This window comes from Sesamum indicum, linkage group LG2 (genome assembly GCF_026168435.1).
Source record: "Sesamum indicum cultivar Baizhima isolate 11 linkage group LG2, ASM2616843v1, whole genome shotgun sequence".
Lineage (NCBI taxonomy): Eukaryota > Viridiplantae > Streptophyta > Magnoliopsida > Lamiales > Pedaliaceae > Sesamum > Sesamum indicum.
This window is the reverse complement of record NC_142658.1, coordinates 1175857-1195652: the sequence shown is the minus strand read 5'-3', so window position 1 is coordinate 1195652 and position 19796 is coordinate 1175857. Positions and strand designations below refer to the sequence as shown.

The 19796-nt window shown below is 37.9% G+C and overlaps 3 protein-coding genes across 5 annotated transcripts; 1 reads left to right on the top strand and 2 right to left on the bottom strand.

The window, feature by feature from the left end:
- The first annotated feature begins 746 nt into the window (after positions 1–746).
- Positions 747–4381, top strand: LOC105176450 (protein SIEVE ELEMENT OCCLUSION B). Of its 2 annotated transcripts, none has more exons than XM_011099258.3 (8): positions 747–964; positions 1073–1108; positions 1274–1369; positions 1471–1913; positions 2115–2221; positions 2343–2485; positions 2719–3213; positions 3560–4381. In XM_011099258.3, exons 1-8 carry the CDS (start codon positions 809–811, stop codon positions 4196–4198), a joined length of 2115 nt encoding a protein of 704 aa, XP_011097560.1. In that variant the 5' UTR covers positions 747–808; the 3' UTR covers positions 4199–4381. The 2 variants fall into 2 exon arrangements, with proteins under 2 accessions (XP_011097560.1, XP_088734132.1); XM_088878006.1 differs by having other exon boundaries at positions 913–964; positions 1073–1151.
- Positions 4382–4726: 345 nt separating this feature from the next.
- On the bottom strand, positions 4727–6752 carry LOC105176457 (uncharacterized). The gene is made up of 4 exons (XM_011099270.3): positions 6431–6752; positions 6258–6345; positions 5238–5390; positions 4727–5131 (listed from the first exon to the last, which is right to left on the bottom strand). Exons 1-4 carry the CDS (start codon positions 6561–6563, stop codon positions 5098–5100), a joined length of 408 nt encoding a protein of 135 aa, XP_011097572.1. The 5' UTR covers positions 6564–6752; the 3' UTR covers positions 4727–5097.
- A 1096-nt stretch (positions 6753–7848) lies between these two features.
- Positions 7849–18813, bottom strand: LOC105176443 (PHD finger family protein). 2 transcript variants are annotated; one of them, XM_088877536.1, is made up of 20 exons: positions 17001–18812; positions 14920–15005; positions 14615–14699; positions 14306–14496; positions 14149–14232; positions 13560–13937; positions 12635–12695; positions 12059–12155; positions 11837–11943; positions 11521–11769; positions 11132–11373; positions 10808–11038; positions 10468–10689; positions 10315–10368; positions 10154–10219; positions 9927–10067; positions 9790–9843; positions 9221–9280; positions 8611–9009; positions 7849–8502 (listed from the first exon to the last, which is right to left on the bottom strand). In XM_088877536.1, exons 1-20 carry the CDS (start codon positions 18349–18351, stop codon positions 8335–8337), a joined length of 4326 nt encoding a protein of 1441 aa, XP_088733662.1. In that variant the 5' UTR covers positions 18352–18812; the 3' UTR covers positions 7849–8334. The 2 variants fall into 2 exon arrangements, with proteins under 2 accessions (XP_088733662.1, XP_088733663.1); XM_088877537.1 differs by having other exon boundaries at positions 8375–8514; positions 17001–18813.
- Positions 18814–19796: the final 983 nt, after the last annotated feature.

The following is a 19796-nucleotide window of genomic DNA, read 5'->3' as shown; positions in this document are numbered from 1 at the left end:
CAATTTTATCATAAGGATCCTTGCCTTTTCGATCGAGTCGGGTCGCGTGTCACGTGGAGAGCGCGCATTGGACCAACCAAACCCCCAGCTTCTTTATAAATACCCCCAATTAGTGCATTAATGGTATGTTGACTTCACCACTTTTTACTTACTTGTCGCTTCGGCTCTTTAGCTCGCTAGCGACCTACTTTTACGACCTCAGAACCAAACATTGACTTAAGCATCGGAGGGTTTTAGCTGGGGACCACCCCAACAAGCCTAACAATCTGCTTCTTTTCTCAGGGTCTAATCACTAGTTTGGGAGAGGTAGCGACCTCGAACCACTTGGAGGACCAGCTCGGCCGACCAAGGAGGTCGCATGGATTTCGATCCGGATCAAGCTCTGATAACAATGTCAGTGTTAATTCCAACATCTCCAACTTCCATTCTTCAAGGATGCAGAAAATTTCCCTTAAGAACAAGTTTTAATGTTTCCTTCAATATTAGTTGGGACCACCTAAGAACAGTTGAAGGAACAGGGTGTTATGGAAGCTTTTGGAGAAGCTTGAAGCGCTCCAGTAAATATGTGGGGTATGTAGCTGGAGAGTGATGCGATAACAAAATCTTGTAGTTCATCTTAATGTTGAGGAACTTTAATTTGATATGAAGCAAAGAAGTTGATTCAATACTTTTCTTTATTCAGCATCCGAAACTCACTTTATTCCATTTTCAAGAGGTTTATTTAAAGATTCAGAATTGCTTGAGGAAGTGAAACAACTTGATCTTCAGTAAATAATCGTCTCTGCTTTCCTGCCTTAATTTGGCAAACATGAAAAAAGGGCAAAGAACGCTACACCTTATGACTGACGACAGTACATTTGTAAGAAAAGTCCAGGAAACTCATGCTCCTGATGGGCGATATGTTGATTGCAAGCTGATTTTAGAGATAGCTGAGGAGATCTTCGACTTGGCAATGGCTGCAGAGGTAAACAGAACACATCTTTTAGGATTCAGATACTGGACTTGTATCAGTTCATAGTACATGTGTTCTTCCTATCTCCTTATCTCTTTTCCTCTCGTGTTCCTGTTCAAGGCTAAGCACATTGGAGCAACAAGCATGGACAAGGAGGTAAAAAGAAATGCCGGGCTGTAGGATTAGCTACATTATGTCTGTACGTTACATATTTGTGGTCATTTAACAAGTTAATCTGGGATATGATTGTCTACTTAGTAATCCATCATTTATTACATTCCTTTGGTATGCTAGCTTATTCGTTTTCTGAATTTGATGTAGGGTACTCCAGCAGCTGAGCAAGAAGAACACGAGCAACATGGTGATTCTGACTTGTTCAAGGGCCTGTCTGATATTATTAAGAGAATCTCCATTGAGGTTAGAAGAATGAATGCATAAAACTTCTTAGATAGCAAGTATATCCATATTAGATTCACAGCATAAATCAGCACTTTCTGAGATTGTTATGCTTCTTTCAGACAGCCTACTCTGATGACGTCGATACGCATTCAAAAACTATGTCCTTGTTGAAATCTTTATCCAGCTATTCATGGGAGGCAAAGTTGGTGCTATCACTAGCTGCTGTGGCTTTAAATTATGGCGAATGTTTGCTCCTCACTGAGCTTTACTTATCAAATAATCTTCCTGAACAAATGGCAATCCTCAAGGGAATGGCAGATATTCGCCAATACTCAGACATGCTAAAATCCCGGGTCAGTGCTCTCAACAGTCTCATTAAGTCGATATTGAATCTAGCCAAATGCGTCATTGAGTTCACAGAGCTACTGTCTGTGTCTTCTTCCCTTGATGTCAAAGCATCTTCGGTTGCCACTGATGCCATCATCTCAGCCACTTACTGGACCATCAGGGGTGCCGTTGCTTCTGTAAATTCTGCCCAGCTGAATACCAAAATAGGTTTTGAGTAAGTTCTTTTTCTGATTACACCATCAACAATTTTTTAAGTGTGGTCGTTGTTACTTTTGGGTAGGGTCTACTGCATAAAAAAATAAATAAAAGAAATACTATATAAGCAAGGTTTAAGGAAGCCTTAGGAACTAGAATCAGTAATTCTCGGAAAGAAATTGCTTCTTTAATTCATTCTTCTTCTGATGCTATGATTCAGGACAATATCAACGACTGAGCTGTGGGAACTATCCTCATTGGGACACAAAATGGGATCCATGAAGGAACATTTACAGAGTCAATTAACTTTTTTCCGCAGTCATATTGGTGAGCCTCATGCATACTCACGCACACACATTTATCTACTGACTTGTTCAACAAATTCATATATGCATTGATGATGATGAAAATGAAGGTTACTAAGTGTTCTTCTTGAGTCTTGATGCAGAGGAGAAGAAGGTGAAGGATGCTTATGACGCACTGGTCTTTCTTACTCGGTACCCACCTAGAGATAACTTGGAAGTTCTTAAAGTTTTATTATGCCCCAACGAAGAGGAGCAACCTTTGTATGATGCTTCTAATAAGACAACGGTATGAGATATTGAATGGTTGCCATATAAAATTGTTTAATGATTCATGTGGTGTTATTTACGATTCTAGGGGAGAGTCAATCTCATTTTCTGGTTAAAACATGCTAATAATACCTTCAAGTTATTCAAAAAAATTTGTCTTGTATCTAATTTAGAACATTTTCCACGATTTATTTCTTCCATTGTTCCAATTGAGTTGCAGCAAGAGCTAACAGGCCTGCATTACTTATTCAGGTCAAGCTTGATATCCTAAGGAAGAAGACTGTTCTATTGCTTATATCAGGATTAGATATTGATGAGGATCAGGACTTGGTTATTCTTTCTGCCATTTACAAAGAATCCAGGATGCATGAAACATCAGCAGAAAATCACTATGAAGTGGTCTGGATCCCCATTCTTGATCCTTCTAACAAGATGACACCTGATATGGAAAAAATCTTGGAGAACAAAAGGACTAGAATGCAATGGTACTCAGTAAATGCCCCAAATAAGATTGATCCACTTGTCATAAAACTCATCAGGGAGCAGTACCACTACCAGGATCAACCAATTGTTATGGTGTTGGATCCACAGGGAATGGTGGTAAATACAAATGCCATTGATATGATATGGATATGGCAAAATAGGGCATTTCCTTTTTCGCAGGCCACTGAAGAAGCTCTCTGGAAGGATGGGGTCTCGGGGCTTGAGTTGTTTGTCAATGGCTTTCACCATGAAATTGAGAATTGGGTAAGCTTTTTTTTTTTCTCCTTTCTTTTTCTTACACGGATTTAGCAACATGAAGCAGTTATGTGGACATTGGTATGAAATGAGCAGGCATGTCGAATTCATAACACTGCCATCCCTGAGATTTAGGAAAAGAAATCCTGTTTTCAGGAAATAAAACTGTTCCTTGCACTCATATTTACATGGACACCCCCCCCCCCCCCCTCGACAGGGGGAATCTGTAGAACCAAGGGATCGTTCATGACATGCCTAAACCTTAGATATGTTCTTAAACCATGTGCTACTTGTGTATTGGCTGGCGCATCGTTTGTGCCCCTTAGTTTTTCTTTCTTTCTTGGTGGTGACTCAGGTGAAGGAGGGAAAGTACGTCATTCTGTATGGAGGAGATGATGTTGAATGGATCCGCAACTTTGTCAGCTCGACTCGTCAAGTGAAGGAGGCGGGACACATCCCACTAGAGATGTTATATGCAGGAAGGAGCAACCAAAAGGAGCAAGACATGAACAATTTAATCAACTCGATTGTGAACGAAAAGCTCGGTGAAATCTTGGGAGATGTGAACACGATATCGCTTTTCTGGAATCGAATTGAGCACATGAAGCGTTCCAGGATCAGACTGGGAAGTGGTAAAGTTGGAGAAGATCAAGATCCACTCCTGCAGGACATCACAAAACTTCTGAGTTATGACCAGATCATGGGTAGATGGGCATCCCTATTCAAAGGAAACGAACTGGTCTTAACGGGGTATGGAAATATCATGCTTCCTACAATGACAAGGTGCATCGAAGCATTGAAGGAGAATGCAAACAAAGAGTTTGATGTAACATTCAAGGAGTGTTTCGACAGTTCTCAAATCGTCGATACCCCTCCCATTCGACTCATTTTGCCCAGCAGTTACGAGAGGAACATTAGTGTGGTTTTATGCATCGAGTGCAGCCGCGTCATGGACAAATACATCCTCTTCTCCTGCGACCACGGCAAGCAGTGACAACAATGATCATATTGGAAGCAGTCAAGTTTCTCCGTGTTATATATAATACACAGTAGTGGTTGTAGGCAAGTTTTGCCAACTTCATGATCTGTCGTAGACTCTAAATAATTTCTCAAAGCAAAATATTCCCCAAACTCCGGCTACAATAAGCCTATCTTACAGGACTAAAGTTTGAAATCCTACCCGAGTCTTTTTCCCTCCTTCAACAGTTCAACCAACTACCAGCCTTCAGCCGTTATATTTTAACAGCAGAAGATGAAATGGACCAATTATGCAACCATTTGATCGCGGAGTTAACGAGGCGCAGATTTGTTTCTCTTGGTGTAAATGAAATATAGCCGCTGCGAATCCAATTTAAATCAAATTTAACCATAATCATACAATTGCCTGTCAAACTCTATGCTGGGAATCTTGATTTGGCTCTTATCCTGAAATTTGTACTTCTGTGGGCATCGGTCATTGCATAAGTGTACCTTAGTGATGCTGCATCTACCACTGGATAAAGCTTCTACGTAGACACAGTACTGAAATTTGCAATTTTGTGGGATTAACCTGAAATATTTTTCCCTCAAATTTGCTCTTTAGTCAATGTATGGTAGAAAATAGTCATTTCTGACTAAGGCCTCCCATTTAAATGAAGATACAAATAAAGTCACTGGCGGAAATGTGTTCATCAATGAGTTAAAAACCTTGTCTTATAATTTACATCAACTCGATGATTCTTCTCCTCCAAAAGAAATTCACACCCACTTGATTTGCTTCTTTAACTTGTTCACATTAATAAACAGGTGGAGGCAATTGCCATCCTGCAACAGCAAAGTGAGAAAAACACAACACACAATTGGGCGGAACAAGTAATCACAGGTTACCAGCAGCAGACTGTTGCACATGCCAGGCTATTCTGAATGAGAAATCCAATAAATCAGGCCACTGCATAGAAAATTCAAATAAAGAGAATAAAACAATTGCTAAGGTCGCACATTTATTGGTTGGTAATTAAAATGAAATGATATTTGGTACTTGGAGTGAGGCTCACCTGATTAGAACAAATACACATTGCAGAACTCCTGCAACTCCTGTCCATGCTGAAGGACCAGATTCTACCAATGCATCTTGTATCAATAGACCGACCGAAGCAGCCAATGAGACAAAGGACACAACATATGCAATGAAAAGCCAGAGTTTCAACCTGCAAATTCAGAAACTAGAACAGCTGACTGACAATGTAACTATAATTGAAGATGCAGCAACCAGAGCCAATGGAGCAAAATACGTGCATAACTTATTAAATTTGAAACATTCTTTCACCTTCTAATATGTGGACTCCAATCAAGATTTAATAGCATCAATTTATTACTTCTCAGATGAACGTGATCCAAAATTTCCTAGAAACAAAGATCTCTAAGAAATAGGTAAACAAGCCAAAGAATTAAATCCATCAAAATATTGCCCTGCCCAACAATCACAGGCAGGTAACTGATTCAGGCATGCTTATACTAAATTCCTGTGAATATGCAATGGCTTTGTAGCACAAAACTACCCATATGATCTTCAACAACCAAACTGATAGTTCAAATGGATATGCATGTGAACATATTCACAACTTAAACCATTTGACCAATTCGAACCAGTCCAACAAAGAACTTATTAGGAACAAAGCCAACCAAGAATCCCAAATGCACATTTAGTTCAGTAGCCTAGGCTGTAGGATGATATAAAATGTCTAGCTATCGCTGACCCAAAACATAATTTAGTCACTGGAACACAAAATTACAACTTGGTCAGGTTACACCAAGAACACCTTTAGTTAATTAAAAACATACCTCTCAACCAAAATCCCAACCTTTACCATTATACCAAAGGAGAAACAATTTTCCTTAACTTCACCTTTCTCATTAATCATATCAGCACCCTCATCTTTTTTCTTTTTCTTATTAGTATTCAAATTATTTCTGAAGATCCAAAAGATTTACTGTTTAAACAGAAATATCATAAACCATAACAACAAAAACAAGATCATTATGCGTGTGCTTAACAAAGAAAACGTGGTACTAACCTCCACTCACCCTCTTCATAAGGCGAGTAATCAATATCCTCTTTCCTCACACAATTAAACATCAGAGCAGCCAAAGATGCAAAAATCCCTACCAACCCAAAATAAAATAAAAAAACTGCACGAAACAAGATAAACAACGACTTAGTTTCAGTGTATAATTTGCCAACAACTACCTGGGAGATAGTGGACGAAGGGGATCTTGACGGAGCTGCAAACAACTGCATCCACCCAGAACCACCAACCTGTGCCGAACACCGCGCCGGAGACGCCTGGTCCGAAGATTGCCAACAGCTCGCTCAAATCCATTCCACCTCAGCCTTACCTCTCTACTGAAATTCAGACGATTCTGATCGGAAAATCAGGAATTAAGCTACGATTGATTGATTGATTAATCACGGGTTCCCTCCGACCAATAATTGAAACAAGTCCCTTTGCTTTTCCGCTGCCGACCTGTGACTCGCTGGCCCCCGCTACTCGACTCGCTCTCGGCTTTGCAATAATAATTTTCTTTTAAATACTTAATAAGATTAAACATCTAAATGGGCCCTCAACTTATTTGGTTCGGCCCAATAAGGAAAAATCCCAATAGGCACATATGATTCTCCACTAATTACAGATCCAGTAAACTGGACTTTCAACTACCTCTATTTGTGGGCTTGGGCCACTCATAATTGTCTAATTACAATCTAACAAATTTTCTATATAATCTAAACTTTAATTTTTCGTTATTTCATTTTAATTTTTTTAATCTATGAATAAAATAAATATGATAAATTTTATATTATAAAGAAAATAAAATAAATATAATAGAGCCGATATTTTGGAAAAAACACATGTTATACACAAGGCGGGTTATTGATAAGGTTTTGTGAAGATTATATAGAAAAATTATTGTTTATTATTTCTTTTAAAATTTGAAGGAAAAAAAAGAGGGGGTTAAGTATAAGATCGAAACTTGAAAAATAACACAAAATAGAAGAAAAATGACTATATTTCTCTTCAAATAAAACTTCCATTAAACTTTAACATTCCTATTAACGGAAGGACTATAAGTATAAAGTCAAAAAATAATAGTTTGAAGACTAAAATTATAATTTAAAATTATTTGAAAACGAAAACTGCATTATTAATTTTGTTCGAGGACCAAAATTGTACTTATCCCAATCTATTCTTATCAAAATTTTTAATCTATTTTTATTATTGAATAATTGAGTAAATATAATAAAATTCAAATTACACACCTGCATAAAATGTGTTATTTGTAAAATTGATATTTGTTTTATTTTTTTCAATACATCACCCAATTGATTTTGAACCCAATATCTCAACTATGAAATGTCGAGTCACGACCATTGAGGTGTATGCTGATTTTATATGCATTTATGAACAAAGACCTAGTCCAAAGCAAAAAGCTACGCTGGAAGACAAGAATGCAGCCTCAAAACAAAACATACTAAGAAAAAACTGAGACAGTAGGATTAACAGCTGAAATTATTTCCAAACTAAAATCAGACGTGCAGCTACACAAGCAAATGTCGATTCACCTAATTATAGAATCATTAATCAAGAAATAAGTCAGGTGGGGTTCCGGTTTGATCAAACTGCTGTGGGCAAATTGCATTAATTCTTGAATTGAGTTACTATATACACCAACTTTACAAAGCCCATAAGCAGGCAATACCTTCAGATGGCTTTATACAATTACATGTAGCAGATCTCTCCACTGCCCTTTCTAACAGGAAAAAGTAAACAGAGAATAAAATTTAATTAAGAAAAGGTTAAAAAGAAAAAAAAAATGAAAGGAAAGGCTACACGGTGGCCAACCAAACTAAGCCGCTGGAGATACATGCAACGGGGATACCCCCCCCCCCCCATTCCACTGTACAGTGTACTCTTGACAATGCCTATACAACAATAATGCAAACTTCAATCATCCCCATTGGAAACAGTCCTCCTGGCACTAAATCAGCCCTCATTGACAAGAAAAATATAAATGTGCCAAAAAGGCCGATATGCATCCTGCATCAGGATTTAGTTGTCTTGATGGTGTTGCCGGTTCCAAATCACGTGTCCCCCTCTACCCATTGCGTTCCATTGGTTCTCGGGAACATGCATCTGGAACAGTCTCCTTGTCCTTGGAAAGGCATCGAACAGGAACATAAACAAATCCCTTAGGTAGCCGCTGATTTTTCATAGATGCTTGGTCTGATGTCATTATAAGTTCCTTCTCAAAAGTTTCAGTGTGCTGTAGCAATTACTTTGAGTCAAAACGCAAATCTATTAAATTCCTAATTAAATAAATGAATATGACAGGATAAAGATCTGACCATTAACAACAGATTGTAACACTTACTTTTCTATATTTTGTTCGCTTTTCCAAATCATCCGAAAGATTCCGTGATGCAGCAGAAAGTCGCTGAGGAATTTGCTTCCCAGAAAATGATACCCTCTCCATGGGTTTCAGGGTATAAAGGTTTTGGGATGTCGAACTATCATCTGTTCTTTGATCATTTTCCACAGACATGGGAAGTTTAACACGCCTTTTACCTGCAACTGCACTATCAACTGTTATGTCATCTGATCTTTGCACCATATCGCTGCCTGATTTGTAGCCATCTGTGTAACCTTTTATGGAGGTTGTAGCTGACTCAGAACTAACTTCAGGTTGGTAAAAGGGGTGACGAGCTAAAGCAGAAAGAACAGAGTCTCGACTTGAAGCAAGAATGTCATGCGAGCATAGGACTAATTCACGCTGCAAAGTGCAAAAGCAAAATTAAATGCACGTACTCGAAAAGCCTAACAAATAGCTCTTTGCCGAAGAAAATACCAGTTCTACACTAAACTTCAGTGAACTAACAGAAAAAGAAAGGTGAACAGAAAGATATGGGAATAAGAGTATGGAGTCGGGGAACATTTCATCAGGGTTGAAGTAAATACAAATCTCCACATAGTAGTCAGCTTACTTTCAATTTCTCCCTTTTGATAATTCTTTCACATAGAAGACGCAATCTCTCCAATTCAACCTATATGAATCAGAGCCACAACAAACATCAAATTATTGTATTATTAAGACAATGAAAAACAAAACACGTGCAGCGGGGAATGACCTCAAAATACCCTTGATGCTGATTCAATCAAAGGAGTGCAATGACAAGGCAATATTATTTTGTAGGAATTGGGGATCTAGTTAGGAACTAATTGCCCTTTCTAAGGGGAAATTCCAAATGCAGCGTCACCAAACCATTCCCACAGTAAATAAGAATTAGATTAGACTAATATTTCTAACCAGACGCCAAGTGAATTAGAGTTTATATTAGTCACCTGGTTTGGAAATGTGAGTCGAACTTTGTATTTCTAATTACTTGCATACTTAAATATCATGACTCACACCTAACCAGTGTCAGTTATAATGTATTTTCCTCTATACTGGCCCAATCAAAAAAAAAAAAAAAAGAATTACCTAAATTCACAGTTAAAATGAAACATAACAATGGGAAGACATCATCCAGATAATATACCCATGATCACTTACCCTGACTTGCTTAAGACTCTTAAACTCTTCAATCCCATGCCTATGAGTGGCAGCCTGTATGCATAATCATAAAGTCAATGTTAAACTTGCAAACTATCAGGCATAAAGTGGCATGAAAAGATTGCAAAAGATAAAACCTTTGCTTTCTGTTCTGTGCTATGCTTTTCACAGTAAGCTTTGTGATGCAACTTGCCACCATTAGTCCTCACAGTCATGTAGAAACCAGCACATCTAGCACAAGTAGGATGAAATGTGGTCTGGCAGTGACCATAGCTACACTGTAGACAGGCACAACAACAGGACCATTGTAGGAAAATCTCAATTTCAAATAGGTGTGGTAAATCACAAATCTCATGGTCTTCACCTTAAGACAAACACCATGTTTGCGACGGCATACAGTGCACGTATCAACACCCCTGCAGACAGTATCCTGGAAAGTAGCAGAGCTGAGTCCATATTAAAAAATCGCAAGGGCAGTCGAGGACCAAAGGAAAACAAAGGTCTACAGTGATTAATGGCACTTACCATTCCTTCAATAGGATTTACTTGACCCCTTCTGTATGTTGACTCTAACACCCACTACATTGAGATCAAAATAAAAGCATGAACTTTGAGGAGAATGGAAAGGCTAAAATTCAGATAGTGATAAACAAGCACAACAGGTAAAGAATTATTTACTTCAGCACATAAGGCATGTATCCATTGACCATCTATTGACTTTCTAAAAGCGCCTGCTGTACCGCCACACAATCCACATTCTGCAACAAAGTAAGGCTTCTCCCAAGAATTTGTTGCCAAAGCGCCAGAACCTCGAGAAGTAAACAAGTCTTCACACACCTCACAATGCCATGGTCCTGTGGTGCTTTTAACACTACGATAGCAATCCAAGTGAACTGCAACCTGTTCCAAAAAGAACGAAAAGAAACAACAATGGAATTCAGATACTTCAATAAGCAAGCAGAAATTCAATCATATTAGAACAAGACACACAAAAAACTAGTAACTAAGGGCAAAATACCTTGCAGCTTGAACAAACTAAAATGGGATTCAAAACTGTCTCAGAACGTCTGCATACATCACATGTCCTAGGATGGTCGTTGGAGAAGTCTGAAGCTAACTGGGCAGAATCAGAGTTTGTATCAAATGAGGACCTTGCAGTAACAGACCTAGAAAGAGTTTCTTTCACGCGACGATTCAGCTGAGAGTAAAACCCGGGCCTCATATCAGATGCATTAATCCTTGCACGATCCTAAAAGGAAAAAATAGAAAAATAAACAATACGTTTCTAACAAAAAAAAGAAAAAAGAGAAAAATCCATAATCAAGGAATTCAGAACTATGACCTCCTGTTCTGAAGATTCTGCATCTTTCCTAATTGATGATATCCTAGAGGAAGCTGCAGCTGCAGCAGTTGCAGCAGCCAACACAGCTTGAGCTTCCTTATGGCGACGCTCTTTCCTTCCCTGCTTTTTCGCTTCCCTAATATCATGATTATATTGACTAACTAATACAGCATCCCATTTTTGTTTTCCGGCAGCATCTATCTCCTGAGGAAGACTCTTTACAACCTTTGAAATCAAATCATCTGGCCAAAGAATACAAGGCAGGAAAAATTACTTGATACATCTAAAAGAGATACCACTTGAATCCAACCACACGTGTATGCATTCACCTAAAATGAAAAGCCACAAATCAGTAAATAGGAGACATGCAAACAAGACAGGGTAGAGACCACTTATGCGTTTTCTCGCAGCAGCATTGCAAAGGAGTCTTGTTTGATAATATATAAGCTCTCCTTCCACATCATCTGCAGGAGACAGTTTTAGCATATCCACATTCGTTGCCTTGACCAATTGATCAAGATTTACTCCATTGCATCCAAAAGTCCAGCCTTCAGAAGTTGCTTTTGCGTTGTTGTTACTACAACAGAGGCCTGAACTGGAAGATGCTTCTAACTGTGAAGCTTCCTGATCCTTCGGAACTGCAAATCACATTATTTACAACCTGAACTGACAGGGAATAGATAAGAGAATCAAACAGGAAAATACCTCCAGACTGGTAACACGGAGTTTTATCAAGCATGTTACTTCTGGTCTGCATCATTTTGCTGTAGATAAATGGATGTACATACGAAGCATGGTTGACTCCCCCATTACTATAAAACAAAATGCAGAAATGTGTCAGAAATCCAAGGAAAAACATTGTCTTACACAACCGTAAAACATAAAGGGGAAAAATAGCTAGGTAATTATGGTATAATAAAAGCTTACGTTAACATAAGTGAACATTTAGTCATCTGCCGAGATTGTTTAGTCTCCCCATCTAGACCATCTTCGTAGAGACTCTGCGCCAAAGCTCTCAGCTCATCTGTCATTGCAAATGATAAGAGCAGTTGGACCACTTATCACAAACAACGCGACAACTTAGAACACTCCCATACAAACAATGCAAGAACTTTGGACATTCTCATCACAGTTCACTTGCCAACTCCAGTGAAGCGCGGATACAAAAGAAATTGAAAATAACATTTCCATATGTTCAAAAGAGAACACAGTAAAATTAGAAGCCAGATATGGCCCTGATAAAAGTGGCCATGTGGAACATACATCCTGACCAAGGACTCAAGCATTCAAGTGGAAAGAAAGAAATAAATAAAAGAATCAATGACATTACAACCACAGGCTTAAAACTCCTTGTAAAATATAATAGTGAAAAATAGATTCTAAATTTTTCAATGCATCATTTATGTATTAGATTTTGCACATTCATAACCTCCTTGTAAAAAAGAGCTCAACATGTTAAAACTCCTAACCGACATTCCATTAACACTTGATCAACCAGTGTACCTTCAATTTGAATAGAATCCTTTGGCGAATCAGCTTGATGCTGCTCGGGATCAACCAAAATCTGCACAACCGAAAGCATAAAAGTAAAAGTTCTGACGTTTTAACTAATGCCTACTGAAATGACCGAAAATAATAATCAGTGTAAATATAGGTGTCTTCATATTAGAATTGTTAAAAGAGTCTTCATATTAGAATTGTTAAAAGATTAATTTAATAGGATACATTGTTACACCAAGCAACATAAAAGTTCTGCCAAAAAAATCACCTTAATTCACGGCCCATGAATACAATTGAAGATATAATTCAAATTTCAGAAGATATAAATCTCGAAGATACTGGCAATTGGTGAAATTTTATAATGGAACACCATGCGCATTTAGAGGTAAAAGGGAAGCCTACAAGTGGTTGTATAACCTGACAGTTTTTATACTACCAACATAAAAGGGCATGTTCAAAATAAAGTGACAGATTCTATTTTTAATAAAATAGAGTTCTTCTGGAAGCAACTAGCAAATGGACAGGATGACTTTAGCAATAAAAGGAAAAGTTCTGTTCTCAAAGCAATATCCATTCTTCCTGAGTTTCAAATACTAAAAGCAATACAAACCTAATTAAAAAAAAGCAGTCTGCATGACCACAAATGTAAGTAGTACTCTTCTTTAGAATGAACAGTGGGGATATCAAACTACGAAGATTCCAGGTTCGCAACCACTAGAAAGAAGAGTAGATTGCATGAATGGTGCCATTCATTCAAGCTGTCTTTTAAGGAGAAATATGCAACACTAATATTCTGCAACAGCAGATGCGAATATGTGAATACATCTGACATCTACAACACAAACATGATGATTATGCACAAAATTAGCACTTCACTTTTAGTTAAAAACTTCCAGCATGAAGCAGCATCAGCAAATGACAAAGATACCTTCTTGCTTTCATCAGCCAAAGACTCTCTGTGTGTACCATTTGGATCTTCCCCCACAAGAAGACATGAGTCAAGAGCGCCCTCTGCCGTCTCATCATTAGTCTTGTCCGTAAAGGAGAATGACTTGTCATCTTTCATATTCCTTATGCTGCTTTTGGTTCTTCTTCGAGGTGGAACAGATTTAATTGGAACAGCATCAGAAATACTAGACTCCTCTGTTGAAACAGTACCAACCCCTTCAGCAGCATCTGCCACGGGTTTCGGTGCTACAAGTGATCTAATCTTTACTTTCAGAGTCTTTTGTAAGTTGCCAATATGAGCATGGTTTTTCAACCATCTGAGTAGTGTGCATTGTAACTCAGGAACCATGTGATTATCCTGCACAAAGACAAATAGGATCAAGAGAAAGTAAGCAGGCAGAATAAAAAATAATATAAGAACTTCAACATAAACGGATTAACCCAGAGAAGTAAATTCTCAGCCAACATCAGTCAATCAGCGATCATCTAGTAGCATTCAGCTAGCATTTTCAAGTTACCAGAAAAATTAAGGGGAAAAAAGGGCAGAGTCACCAGAGCTGAAGTATTACATCGAGTATTGCGTTCAATGAATCTGGCGAAACACCAATCTCTGAGGCTACATCTTTAGCATTGACTTTACCAAGATCAATCAACTGCAAAAGAAAAGGAAGGTTACCAACTGACCAGAAGAAGAATCTTCTCCAGCACTAAACGATCTCGCAATACCTTCTTCAGTATCATAGTAAAATTGAGAGCATAGGCATTGACATCTTCTTTATCATTCCTATTTGTTGAGTAATTAGCAGCAGGATGTAGTGCATCTCCATTTTCTTGATGTGACTCAGAATTTCGCCCATTATCTGGCAAGACCTCTCCGTCTAACACAACATCATTCAGCTTCCTCAGATCCATGCCAGCTGTTTCAATGTGAATGACCAACTCATAAACATTTCTTTCGCCAATTCCCAACTTGTGAGATTCATTTACAGTTAATGTCAATCTAGTGATGCCAACTAACATGGGAATCAGAATTACCTGACAAGGAAGTATCTCCAGTATCTTGACTGCCACTATCACTCTGGGCTTCTGAATGTTTAGAGCAAAAAGCACGTAACTCGACCTAGAAGATATGATAAAGATTAGAAACATCAATGAAGGAAGTAAAAGATCACAGCACAAAGAGCCTAGAAAAGTAATAACTTCTGCAACAAGAAAAATATTGTGCCAAAGATTCACAGGAGAATCCACAGTTAGGTTATTTTCTATATAATCACTGAAGTTTAAAACAATAGTTGTAACTGTCAGTTTCATCATTAATTAAATGGCCAAAGAGCGAACACCTCATCAGATCCAAGTTTTCCCCATATCTCCATTCGGTGTCTCGCCTCCCTCGCACAAATAGGATGGAATGAAGTTCTACAAGATCCTGATAAACATCCAATGAGTACTTAATCAGCGCCAAATAGCACCATAGCAATGAGAAAGAAATAAAAAGACATGGTAAAATTATAAAATAGATAGGCGCGATCCATATCTAAAATAACAGGAAGCTCTCCTTTCCTCAAAATCTTTCAATCCCTAAATAAGGCAATAACTGACTCCAACTAGCATAAACAAGTCCAGACTATGCTTACATAAAAGACGATATCAAGCAATCGTTGACACCCACCAGCGGGGACCCAGTAGCTTATTCGGAAACTAAAAATAAATATCTCCAGAACCATTACAAACCAGTAAGTTCTAAGAGTTAAGACTTAAGACGAAATCAATGAAAAGCTATACCAGTATATACTCCACAATCGAGTATATCAGGTTAACATGAAAAAGAAAGGCCTATAACAATAGGAATTTAAATACAAGTCCCCACTTAGTATCAGTTGTATGAGCTACTAGAATTAGTTTAACCCAGAATATGAGTGCCCATAAACATACCCTTCATGATATGGACTAAAATCCCAGAAGGAAATGTTGCTCAAAGTCAAGAAACCTCAAGAATAAGGTACCTTCATTAACTTAGCCTGTCCACCTAGAAATTCTCTCTTCAGGACAGGTTAGACACCCCTCTTTTAAATTAGAGTGGCATCTCACAATTTTTGCAGAGAACTACAGTGTAGTGTAATTCTCATTCCTGCTCTCATAAGTTCAATATTATCAACTAAATTGGATATCGCCCTTATGATATTCTGCCTAACAAGAAAATTGGTGTAGAATGATAAAAATTGCATCCAGAAGCTTAGAATGTGAATGAAGTATGAGACGACACAGCACACAACTGTTTTTAATGAGACCATGCGCAAAATCCAGAATATAAATGACATCAAGAGGAAAATCTTGTCTCAAAAACGAATATTCACACTTCATCATGCATAAGTTCTCTCTTTTAATTTTCAGAACTAAAATAAAGTTACACAACAGAAGAATGTCCAGAAAAATATACCTATTCTGTGCGATCAGTCAGTAGCTTGAAGTCATGTACCAATATCCTTTTTACCAACTAAATACGATAAGAACAGACGGTGTACGTTGTGCATGTGGGTGTACATAGGCACGTACATCTGAATTAAGAGCCAAAAGTAATAAAATTGCTTCGCCAACATTGTAACTTCACAAACGGCTCCTGATACTGATGGAAAAGTAAAAGCCTATTCTTTCTTCTCTTTAAAGCGTTTGTTTACAATTTCTTTGACAATTAATAGAGTCGTTGACGGCAGCCAGATATTATTGAAAGCTCCCTTTGTTTTAAACAATAAAATTGAAGCTGAACCGAAAAATTATAAAACCCCAACGTTCTAATTTGAACAACCCAACTAATGGGGCTGACAAAAAGACTAAACAAAGTAGTCAAACCTTCTGTATCTAGAAGCTCAGATCCATTGGAAAGTTTATTGTGATACTAAAAAAGAAAAATGAAAAATATTAGTATACTAACAATTAGTAGTAGCACCAACATTTGACTATCTATAGTGAGTCCTTCGCCATCCCTCCATAGCCCCCACCCCTCAGCGCAAAAAAAAAAAAAGAAAAAGACTAAGAGAGGAACGCAGGAAAAGAAAAGAAAATAGTATTAAACAGAAGTATGAACTTGGCCATTTAATACTTGAAATTTACTCATTTCAATGTCAACATTGCATACATTTACATTTGCAGGACAAGGGGAATAGAAAATTGATCATCATGTTATAATTTCCCATACAGTTATCATACAAAACGTTTGAAACATGAAACACACTTTCCCAGATGGGCAAATACATGGTTTAATTAATCATAGTAAGAAATGGTTAAACCCAGCATTATTCGGTCCCATAGTCCAATATAAGAACTTATCGACAAGCCATAGATTCCAAATAAGACAACATTCTTCTGCCTTGCCATCCAACAAAGAAATGTAGGGACTGTTAACATAAGTAAGCACAATACATACCATTACTGCAACGGAGACAGGCACCAGACTTAACCTTGCACAAATAACAAATCAACTTCCTTCTTGTGTCCTTCAACTCATCCATATTCATGATTGGCTCCATTGTTCTGGTGTTCTCCAGATAAACCTCAGGCATCCACTGGCAACAAAACAAATGAGCAAACTCCATCTTTGACCCATCATTCTCACTCCCATATCCCCTTTTCCGCACAGGCTTCAATGCACCACCTTGTCTTGGACAAAGCAAACATGGTGTCTCGGTGCTCAAATCCACAACATTATTACATTTACACCATGAACACAGCCAAGAACTATCTACATCTTCTTGAACTCCATAACACCTTTGGTGCACTACCATCCCACAAGCAGCACACTTAATCAAGCAATTCAAGGGGTCACCAGAGTCACCAAAACTACAATAATGACAAACAGAGTCTGAGCCTTCAACTGCACGTGCCACAAGGAGCTTCTCCAACCCTGCATCCCTCCCCAAAAGCTTCCGTTTCTTTGAAGGCCGCTCTGATGCCAAATAAACCTTACTTCTGGATCCTAAAAGCCATTCTACACCACTAAAAGAAGTAGATTCTTTCTCAGTCGTCTGAATCTTTTCTCCATTACTTTCTTCTTTAATACTGCAATCTTCTGTTTCTACCACATTACCATCAATATCCATGGAGCGAGGCCCATTGTCGTCTTGCACCATTGATTCATTAAACTTGAGCTTCCCATTGCTATTCAGCTCAACACCATTTTCAAAGTTCAAGATATCTTTCTCACAAGCACTTGCAAGCATCCTATTAAATGTGCCATAACGATCATTGTTCTCATTATCCAATGATGGAATTGAAAACCACTTCTCGTTACTGGAATACCCAACTCTTGAAATCCTGTCAAGCCTCTCAATGTCCTCAACAGTAAGTTCTCGAAAATACTCCTCAGTCTCAACCCAAAAGTTGCTCCCCCTTGGTCGGCCTGGAGTTGAAGACTTATTCTCCGACCCAGAATGCAACTTCTTGTGCCGTTTTCTACTATCTGAATGCCTAGTTAATAACTGTGACACCCCGCTAGGCAACGTGTTCGCACCGGAAACAAATGCCTGAGGCGCCTGCGCGTCCTCAGAATCGAAGGGGGAACGAAATGAGAGTACCTTACGAGCTTGAGTATACAAGTCAAACTCAACTGTAGAAGCCGGGGGTAGTTTCGTAATATTCCGGGAACCCGAGGGCTTTTCTGTAATTTCAGGGTTCAAATTAGGGCTATTGCAATTACTGTCGAATTGCTTCGCTTCGGCGGTGCCCCTACCACCAGCCATGGATTTCCTCCGCCTCTGGCATCTGCCTCCACCGGTCATCGCGTCCACCAACCAATTTCACCACCACCAGCCTTCAAGCATCCCATTTCCTAAAAACCAAACCCTAAAAATACTATCAACCCTCAAAAACCTAATCAGAATCAAATCCTGTTCTACGGATTCACGCAGAAGGGAAGGGGAAAGTAGATAGAGAGAAGAAGCGATTGTACGTGTCTGTCTTGTGTGCGGGTGCGGCTAGGGTTAGGGTTCCTTTTTCCGGTTTTGGGGGTAAAACAAATTTGGGGCTATTTTTTAATTATTTTGTTTCGTTGTTTGGATCCGTTTTGGATTTTTTTCCGCTTGAGAGAGAGAGAGAGAGTCGCGTTTCTTGGAGGCAGACGAGGGCGGTTTGTTTTTAAGACACGGGAAAAAAAAGAATTATTAAGAGAGAGAATTTGTTAGAGAGAGAAAGTTGTAAGAGGCGTGCGTGTGAGAATTGGGGGTTGGGGAATTTCAATGGGAGTAGCGTGTATACTGAACTCGTCCCCAATATGAAGGATGCGACTTTTGGGCCGTGGCCCGTGATTCCCGTCCAATACTCCTAGCAAATGAATAAGCATTTTGGTAAACGCACTGTGACGTGGAAGCATGATACTTGTCATGAGAATTTTATGCATTTATTTTGAGGAATAATTACATTATCCTCCCCTAAAATTTATTATAATTATACATAACTCTCTATAATTTAATAAATTACATCTAATACCTCTAGTATTTATTTCTGTCTAACGAATAAATCTTTCTATTAATCAAAATTCACCAAGTTTATTAATATTAGCAAAATAGTTAAATGAAATTTTATATTTACCTCGACTGCTTATTATAGGTTAAACAAATCTTTTCTGATTAAAATAACCTATAGGGATGGAGATATACCTCTTCATGCATTATTGTGTGAAGATGTATAAAAGTAGCTTGGTCAGAAATTCTATTTTTTACTTGCGATATATTAGTAATAAATTAATCGAATGATAAATATATTTTTTAATTCAAATTTTTATTTTCTAATATTAGCAAATTCGATGAGTCTTAACAAACATGTGGTTTTGTTTATTAGATAGAGATAAAACCTCAAATATATTACATGTAATATTCCAAATTATATGGATATACATGTAATTCCATGAAACCTCATGGAAGACAGTGTAATTATCCTTTATTTTAACTATTAGGCCCCGCATATTTTGACAATCATATTAAATGAATGATAACATTATTTTTTATTAAATGAATAATAAAAAAATATTGTATAATTAGTCAACTGTTTACTTATATGTATTATCAAAACAGGACAAATTGTATCAAGTATATTTACTTTAATGTATCCACATGCTTTTAGCAGAAAAATTAACTTTGAGTCCTTGTTTATAAAGTTTAATAGACAATCAAATATTATTGTTGTTGTTATTCGGGATAATACATTTGCACTCCTTGATCTATGGTCT